At 51.7% G+C, this 9120-nt stretch overlaps 1 protein-coding gene across 1 annotated transcript; it reads left to right on the top strand.

Moving 5' to 3' along the window:
* The first annotated feature begins 415 nt into the window (after positions 1–415).
* On the top strand, positions 416–2650 carry HOXC4 (homeobox C4). Its single transcript, XM_059081830.2, has 2 exons — positions 416–1026; positions 1520–2650. The coding sequence occupies exons 1-2, from the start codon at positions 588–590 to the stop codon at positions 1873–1875; spliced, it is 795 nt and encodes a 264-aa protein (XP_058937813.1). The 5' UTR covers positions 416–587; the 3' UTR covers positions 1876–2650.
* Positions 2651–9120: the final 6470 nt, after the last annotated feature.

A 9120-nucleotide genomic window follows, 5' to 3' on the forward strand; every position in this document is an offset into this window, starting at 1 on the left:
AGGCTCACCAGCTTCCTGGGCTCAGCCTGGGCCTCTCCCCATCCAACGTCCACTCCAGTCCTCATTCAACTTCCTCTTCCTGCGAAAGAGGGGCGCTGCCACGGTGCCCTACACAGACTGAGACAGGATCGCCATGAATGGAGACCTCTCGAAAAGCTCGGGAGCCGAAGCCCGAGGGGCCCACCGGAGGCCCAAGGGGAGAACCTGGGAGGGGGCTGAATCACAGCTTCCCGACAGCCCCCCAATGCCCAGGCTTTGGAAGGGAGCTGGGGGCTTCCCATCTCCTTTTGCAGGGGAGGGTTGTCAGTCGGCGGGGTGTGCATTGGGGGCACCGCAGCCCCTGCCAGCTAACCCCGCATCACCGCCACCACCCCCCCAGCACCACCACCACCACACACACAAAAAAAAATTGGATACATTTTGAATAAAGCGATTCGGTTCCTTATCCGGGGACTGGGTTGCTCCGTGTGATTGGCCGGCGGAGTCACATGGTGAAAGTAACTTTACAGGGTCGCTAGCTAGTAGGAGGGCTTTATGGAGCAGAAAAACGACAAAGCGAGAAAAATTATTTTCCACTCCAGAAATTAATGATCATGAGCTCGTATTTGATGGACTCTAACTACATCGATCCGAAATTTCCTCCATGCGAAGAATATTCGCAAAATAGCTACATCCCTGAACACAGTCCGGAATATTACGGCCGGACCAGGGAATCGGGATTCCAGCATCACCACCAGGAGCTGTACCCACCACCGCCTCCGCGCCCTAGCTACCCTGAGCGCCAGTATAGCTGCACCAGTCTCCAGGGGCCGGGCAATTCGCGAGGCCACGGCCCGGCCCAGGCGGGCCACCACCACCCCGAGAAATCACAGCCGCTCTGCGAGCCGGCGCCTCTCTCAGGCGCCTCCGCCTCCCCGTCCCCAGCCCCGCCAGCCTGCAGCCAGCCAGCCCCTGACCATCCCTCCAGCGCCGCCAGCAAGCAACCCATAGTCTACCCATGGATGAAAAAAATCCACGTTAGCACGGGTAGGCAACTTTGCTTTTTGCTCTCCCCCTCCCTCCCCTCTTCCCCAGCGCTCCCCACCCTTCTCGGCCCCCTCCGGCCCCCGTCCTCCTTTCTCTCCTTCCCCCTCTCTCTCCAGGAGCGACTCTGGGTTAGCACAATTGAACTGGATTTACGAGCGAGAATGGGTAATTACATCCCCCATAAATTTTATGGCTTAGCTACTCTGGGCAGTCCGAGCCATGTGCTACGATCTGTTCTGTATGTGTGAAAACTATGCTCGCTTTCTAAGGGTGCATAAATAATTCAGTGTCGTTACAATGAGGATTCCCCTCTTATTACACTACAAAGTCTCCAGCTCCCTTCAACTTCTTTATAACCCGTTTAGCTTGATGACTTTATTTCCACCACCCCCTCCTCCTGTTACAAGAGAGCTGAGGATGGGGTGAGGGTGGGGGGCGGGAAGCCTGCTGCCTTTGAACCCCACTATTTGCTTTTCCCCTCCCCCTCCCCCAGTGAACCCCAATTATAACGGAGGGGAACCCAAGCGCTCCAGGACAGCCTACACCCGGCAGCAAGTCCTGGAATTAGAGAAAGAGTTTCATTACAATCGCTACCTGACCCGAAGGAGAAGGATCGAGATCGCCCACTCGCTGTGCCTCTCTGAGAGGCAGATCAAAATCTGGTTCCAAAACCGTCGCATGAAATGGAAGAAGGACCACCGACTCCCCAACACCAAAGTCAGGTCAGCGCCCCCGGCCGGCGCTGCGCCCAGCACCCTCTCGGCAGCCACCCCGGGCACTTCTGAAGACCACTCCCAGAGCACCACGCCACCGGAGCAGCAACGGGCAGAGGACATTACCAGGTTATAAAACATAACTCACACCCTGCCCCCATCCCAGGCCCCCATCCTCCCCTCACACGAATTGACTCTTATTTATAGAATTTAATATATATATATTTTTTGGTTCTTTTCTCTCTTCCTCCCACCTTATCCCTTGTCATTTCCAAACAGACAAAACAGATAAACAAACAAGCCCCCTGCCCTTCTCTCCTTTCCACTGTTAAGGACCCTTTTAAGCATGTGATGTTGTCTTAGCATGGTACCTGCTGGGTTTTTTTTTTTTAAGGCCATTTTGGGGGGTTATTTATTTTTTAAGGAAAAAAAGCTGCAAAAATTATATATTGCAAGGTACGATGGTCTGGTTTAGGTGCATTTCAGGGGAAATGAGGAAAGGGAAAGAGATTTTTAAGCCAATTCTCCTCCTTCTTTCTCCTCTTCCTCCTCCTTCCCCGCTCTTTCCTTAGGCCTTTTGCATTGAAAATGCACCAGGGGAGGTTAGTGAGGGGGAAGTCATTTTAAGGAGAACAAAGCTATGAAGTTCTTTTGTATTATTGTTGGGGGGAGATGGGAGGAGAGGGGGGAAGACAGCAGACAAAGCTAAATGCATCTGGAGAGCCTCTCAGAGCTGTTCAGTTTGAGGAGCCAAAAGAAAATAAAAATGAACTTTCAGTTCAGAGAGGCAGTCTATAGGTAGAATACCCCTCAGCCCCCCCCCCATCGTGGTTATTGTGTTTTTGGACTGAATTTACTTGATTATTGTAAAACTTGCAATAAAGAATTTTAGTGTCGATGTGAAATGCCCCGTGATCAATAATAAACCAGTGGATGTGAATTAGTTTTACGTCAGTGTCTGATGGTTTCTTTTTATCCCTCTCCTCCTTCTGACCTGGTAACATCCCACCTTTTCTATATAGTTGCCGAAGTTTACTCTAAGCAAACACACAAATCTTAACTCTCAACTCCAGTTTGCCAAGGTCATTAGAAGAATCAGCAAAAGGTTTGGGGCAGAGGATCTCAGGAGAGGGGATGTGGAAGATTAGGGCCAATTTCTCCCTGAGTCTGCAGAGGCCAGACTCTCTTGGGGGTACTTAGAGTAGAGCTTGGGGGGGGGGTGTCTCACTTTTCTAGAGTTAAGCACAGTGCCTTCTTTTGTCTATTTCCTTCTCCTCTCTTCTCCTTTCTCTCTGATGAGTAGGCCTGCCTAATTTGCAGACTAGAAGGCAAGTTTAGGGAGTTGGGAGGAAGAAGAGTTTTCATCTTTGGGAAGCTCTTTGGTAATAAGGGATTAAGGAAGGTGCCCACTCAGCATGCCTGTTGTCCTTAAAAGAAGAAACATTTTGAGCTGGTGACTCTGAAGCAGCAAAGTGACCTGTCAGGATGGCTTCTCTGTTTGTTTAGACTTGGAAAGAAGGGTGAAGTGGAGGCCAGAGGCCTGGGAGGCCCCCTTGCATGGGTAGGCCTCAAAGCCTGATTCCTGGAGATAATGAAGCACTTTTATTTTTTCCCCCTAACTTTTATCATGGACCTGCCAGGTGTTGAGAAAAGACACAGGGAGAGGCAGGGACCACCCCTCTTCCTACAACTTCCCAGGTCCCCGCAGGGCTTGGGATAGGCAGAACAAGGCTGCCTGGTTGTAAAAAAGAATTTTTAAAAATTGTTTCCTTGAGGGCTAAAACAAGCAAACAACAACCAAAAAAAAACTGAGCTGGATTACGTGAATGATTAATTTAAGCCAAAGCCTCCAAAGGATTCTGGTCCTGGGGACCAGGCTCTGAGCAAGGCCTGCTCAAATTTTTGCTTGTTTGTTGGGAGAAGGTGAGGAGGTAGTTGGTGAGCTTTTCAGGCAGTTTAACCAAATTTCAGGATGGAGGGCTATCAGAAGTAGAAGAGAGAGGGAGAAAGTATCTGGGGTAAGTAGGGGAGCCATGGATACTGCTGTCCTCTCTCCCCAATTCTGGAGTGAAAGGCAACAGAAGAACCAAGTTATGAAAATCTGTTTGGTGTGCTTTGGATTTATTTCTTCTTGAAATATTTATTTCCTCTTGCTGGTTGGTACTTAGCGTGTGTGTGTGTGTGTGTGTGTGTGTGAGTGTGTGTGAGTGTGTGTGTGTGTGTGTGTGTGTGTGTGTGTGTTGGGGGGAATCAGTCCTGTAGGTCTACTTTCTCCTCCCTCAATGGTGCCCTGGGGACAGCAAAACAAGCTGCCTACAGTGTGAGGAAGCGGGGCCAACAATTATCTGGAGTGATTTTATGTAATCAAGTGAATTAGGGGCCAAATCTGACAGTGGCTCCCATCATCTTGAGGCAATTGGCTTTGGGGCAGGAAAAAGGGGTCTAGTTGTGCTTGGGGGAAGGGAAGGAAGGTCTGAGGGGTGGACCTGGGTGTCTTTCCAATCCTGTAAGGAAGCTAAGATGGAAAGAGAGGGGAAAATAGAAATTAAGATCCATAGTCCTTTCCTAACTTTGCTCATTTGGTTTCAGGGGAATTTATTCCCTCTCTTCCCTAAAGTGGAAGAGGTGAAAGCAAGGAGGGGAAAATTCACTCTCTTTTATGTCTTACGCTTCTTCCTGAACTTGCTGAAGGGACATGCTCTTGCTCCGGAAAAGCAGCATAAAAGGATTGGGACAGTTCTTTTATTTTTCCTTATTTAGGGGCTTCTGTTTTTAATTCCTCTTCTCACACATACACACATGGTCACTCTGTCCTTCCTCTCTGTGTCCTTCTCGGTCTGAAAAGGGGAAACATCAGACATCCCTAGTTTGTAACAAATAAAACAAAACTAAACCCACTTATATTTGATTTTTGGAAAATTTTGGCCTCTGGCCTTCCCTCTAGTGAGCTCCATTCTCTCCTCTTTCCCCAAAACTCTCCTTTGCCTTGGACCTGGGCACCCAAAATGGGATCATGCTGGCGGGGAGGAGTAGGATGTCGGGTGTGGGGACCGACCTGGGCCGGGGCCCCTAGCTCCAGCTGTCTTGGTCCACTGGATGCTGCTACAGCCTCACTGGGAAGCTGAGGGCCAGAGCTTTTATTGAAGTTGGGTTGAGCAGTGGGAAAAGGCTGGGGTGGCGGGGGCAGGAGGGGGGGTGGGGAGGGGAGCAGGGAGGACGCAGCCCAGGTTCACGGGGAGGACACAGCATTTTCTCTCCCATTGCCTTTATATTCAGCAGCGCCTCTGACCTCTCCCCCACCCCCATCTCCGACCCTCCCAAGCCAGCCCTTGCTCAGCCCCTGGTCTCCAGATAGGATGCCACTGCTTTTGTAGGGCTGGGGATTTCTTGCCCCAAGTCATGGGAGAGGCAAGGCGCATGAATGCCTGCTAGCGTATTGTGTGTCTCTCCAATGGCTAAGTAAAAAGAAGACGGGGGTGAAAACGGCGACACCAGTCTTCCAAGGTCCTTCTCTGCAAGCACCAGGAGATTCCCCACAGGTCAAAAATCCCCTTGACATGTAAGTAGTTAGCACTGATCTGCTCTGGGGGTGAGGAGCACAGCAGTTTCAACTCTATCTCTGTTTGCGATTCAATTATTATCTCAACTCCCGGTCTTGGGGAGGGAAGGCGGGGAATCCAATCAGGAGCGGAGGGCTTCTGCTTGGGAAGAATGGAGTCTCTGTGCAGAGTCGTGTACCTGAGGAGTGAAGAAACTTGGCTCAAAAAGGAGAGAGAGAATCGAAAAAGTGAGCCTGGGGGGAAGGACTGGGGAACTTTGTTTCTCTAAGGGCCTCTCACTGCCACTTGTGTGAAGTTTCCTACAAAGTTTTCTCTGCAATCTGTGCATCATCTTTTTTTGAGCATGGACTGGGCGGATTGCAATCCAGAGACATCTTCCTGCTGTTAGATGTATGTATATGTGTGTGTTTGGGGGAGTGCTAGGGAAGATAAACAATTAAGGGGTTCTCTGGAGCTTGGGGCCAGGGTACGCTCTGCTAGGCACAGTTTGTCTGCTTTTCTAGGATTAAAGAGACTGACTCCGAAGGGTGTCCTTGAGATGGAGGGTGCTATGATGGGGAGGAGCAGCGTGCTGGGGCAATTTCACCATCTTTTTCTCAGCTTTTTGCCCAGTCCTGGGGGAGCGTGGTTCACAAAGCCACTTCTCATGGTTTTCCACAGCTTCTATTGGCACCCCACTTTTGGAGAGCTAATTCTTAAGAAACTGTTCCCCTTTCAAGAAATCCTTCTCTGACTTGGAAAAAGAGATGGAGGAACCCCCAACTCCAGCAGCCATCAGTGCCGAGGGAATATTTATTACCTCTCTGGATATCATTACCTAAGAATACAATTTTATGAACTTCCTAATCTGTTAGCTTGATTTATCTGGATGGGTAGGGGCCCAAAATAAACATTTGGGAGATTTAGTAGAAAAAAAAAAAGGCTTTGCCTGTAACCAATCTTTCTGATGGAACTGACCACCCCCCTCAGCCTGCTTTTTCTGCAGCCCATCTCGCTAGCCCCATTTCAACTCTTCTCCTGCAGTGTGTGGCTTCTTCGCGTGTCCGAGTTTTAGCTGCTTCTTGAGAATTAAAAATGGTAGGGTGCACTGTTTGAACCGGAGGCCTGAAGGGCTCCCTCAGCCATCTTAAAATCTGTGCGGCTCCAGGAGCTCAGATCCCCTTTGGACTTGGGGAGCAGAGAGAAACCAAGGTCTGCTCACTGCCCCCCCACGTCCAGGAGCCTCTTCTCAGGCTTGGCTCTCCCTCTATGCCTCAGGATTTTCCTGCTCTTCTCTCTGGTGTCAGCTCTGTAGCTTCTTTGAACACAGGATCCATCCAGAGGCCAAGCCCACAACCATGCAAGCAGGGGTAAGGTCCTCTGCAGCACTGTCTTCCAGCCTGCCGCTTCCTGCAGGCCCAGCTAGCTGATGAACTAGGAGGCAAGGGAGACAAGAATGGGTAGGGAAGGTCTCAGAGTATGTTTGAGTGTAAATAGGGCTACATAGTCTAATAAATGGAAAGAGACTATTTTAAATTGCCAGTCCCCATCAGCAATTGTCAGATTCCCTAAGATGTAGGGTCCTGTAGGATCCACTCTGCCAGCTGCCAGTGGTGATGGGCTATGGATCCAGCCCAGAGAAGTGTCACCTCTATTCACTCCTTTCTGACCCTCTCTTCCAGCATCAGAGATTGGGAGCGGGAAGTATATTTGAACTTCTGGGCGGAGAAACCCTAAATCACAGCGTATCTGAGGCACGGCCAAACAGCCCAACCCTAGGTTCCCGCTCCTGGCCTCTGGCTTCCCAGGAAGCCGGGCGTAAGACAGCAGGGCACAGAGCAACTGCCTGCATTCGGGCCGGGGCCGGGGCCGGGGCCGGGGGCGGGGGCGGGGGCGGGGTGGGGGGGCAGTGGGGGTGGTCACAGCTCCCTTCCTGCAGCGGCCAGGGTCTGGAAGATGGCGAAATGTGACCAGCCCGGGCAAAAGCGTAGTGCAAGGGCGAGATGCGAGGGTCCGGCGGCGGCCCGGCTCCTCCTCCGGGTTCCACGCTGCGTTCGCTCCGGGTGGGTGCGGTGTCGCTTTCAGCTGGGTCACGACCCCGGGCTCGCACGGAGGACAATAGGGCGCAGGGCGGGGGCCTCGGGCTGCGTGGCCAGACGAGTCGGTTCACTGCGCGGTGAACTCCGCTCCACCTCCGGGGACTCGCCCTTTAGAGCCCAAGCTCCCTTTGCTTCCCCCATTCCACCTTCCATTTTTTTCGTGGAAAATGGAGCGGACTCTAGATTGCTCCTCTACCAACCAACTCCCCACCGCCAAATAAGGAGATTTCATTTCCTGGAAATGAAAGGGTAGTTTTCTCTGAGTTACAAGAGTAGGAAATGGGACCCTCTCAAGATTTCTGTGTGAAGGACAGAGAGGAGAGATCTAGTTAGTAGTAAACATTCCCAAGCCGGGACTTGGTGACTCTGAAGAATCCCAGGTCATCAAAGCAACAGTCTCCTCCATCAGAGGAATTCCAGGCAGAGAGTGGGTCCTCCCCCCCACCTCCACCCCAAATCCCAGGGAGAATTGCCTCCCTCTTCCCCTGGCCTTTGTCTCTGGATGTCAGGTTAGGATTAGGGCTTTTACGAAAGGGGGCGGCACCTTCTCCAATCTGATGGACGGGGACAGGGCTGGGTAATCCATGGGGGTGTGGGAATGAGTCACTTGGGAGATGTCCCCCAACCAGTTTGTTCTTGTTCTGAGGTGTTGCCCCCCTCCGTTGATTGCCTGGCTCCTGTTTGTGACTCTGTCCCTTTGGGCGGTAACCCGGTGTTTGTAACTTTGTACATGTGGAGTCTTTCCACTCAGCTGGAACAGACCTTGGTAATTAAAGTTACAGAACAGGGGTTGAGTTCTAGCTGGAGGAAAGGAAAGCTGGGGAGAGGAGAAAATGGGGGAGGTACGGAGTAGTCCCCATGTGCATTTGCTCCTGCGTTTAGCTGCCCTTCTCCAGCCCCCCACCTCACCCTTATCCTGCCTGATCAGACTCAGAGGTGAGATGGGGAGATGTGGGCCTCCCAGCTGGAAACCTCTCTCTTCTTGGACTCAGTCTCTCTGATGATTTTGAACCATTTTGGAATGTGACTGCCTCCAGCTCTGTCTGTCTGTCTGTCTGCTCAACAGTTTCAAGGAAGCCTCGCATTACTGCTGCTTTTTGTGCTCCGTATATCCTCGAAATTCTTGCTCCTCTGCCCTGTCATCTCCCAATAATCTGCCGGGACAATCCCCAGCCCCAGTGCTCCTCCTCAAACTCCCCCTCCAACTGAGAAAGCAGAAGAGGAACCAAAAGGTAGGGGCGACAACCCGGGAGGCACAGCTGAGGTTCAAAGGTTCCTGGCTGAGCCTCCAGTCCAGGTCACTTGGGGGCCCATCTGACTGCTCCAGAGTGGCCCCTCGGCCAGCAGCAAATAGAACAAGGTTTTATAGCCCGGGGCAGATGTTGGTTTAGCCTTCTCACCCGGATTGCCCTTTATCTCTCCTCCACCAAAGAGGCTCCAATCTCCACTACACCTTTGTTCTCTTTCCTTTCCCCCCTCCTCCCCTTCGTCTTCCTCCGTTTGATCCTGCCTTTCCCCCTCAAATTATTTCTTTAGATCTGGAAGCATCTGTTCCTGACTGCCCCTCCCCCACACCTCATTCCCTCTTCCCCCTCCCTCCGCCTCTAGCAGTCAAAGAAGCCCCCAAATGGAGGGCCTCTGGCCTCTCGTCTGTTCTGCCACCCCAGAGCCCAGAGACCTTTGAGGCCAAACCTTGAGACCCCTCCCCAACCCCAGTCCCTTTCATTTCATTCTCCCAGCTGG

This window comes from Kogia breviceps, chromosome 12, assembly GCF_026419965.1.
Source record: "Kogia breviceps isolate mKogBre1 chromosome 12, mKogBre1 haplotype 1, whole genome shotgun sequence".
Lineage (NCBI taxonomy): Eukaryota > Metazoa > Chordata > Mammalia > Artiodactyla > Physeteridae > Kogia > Kogia breviceps.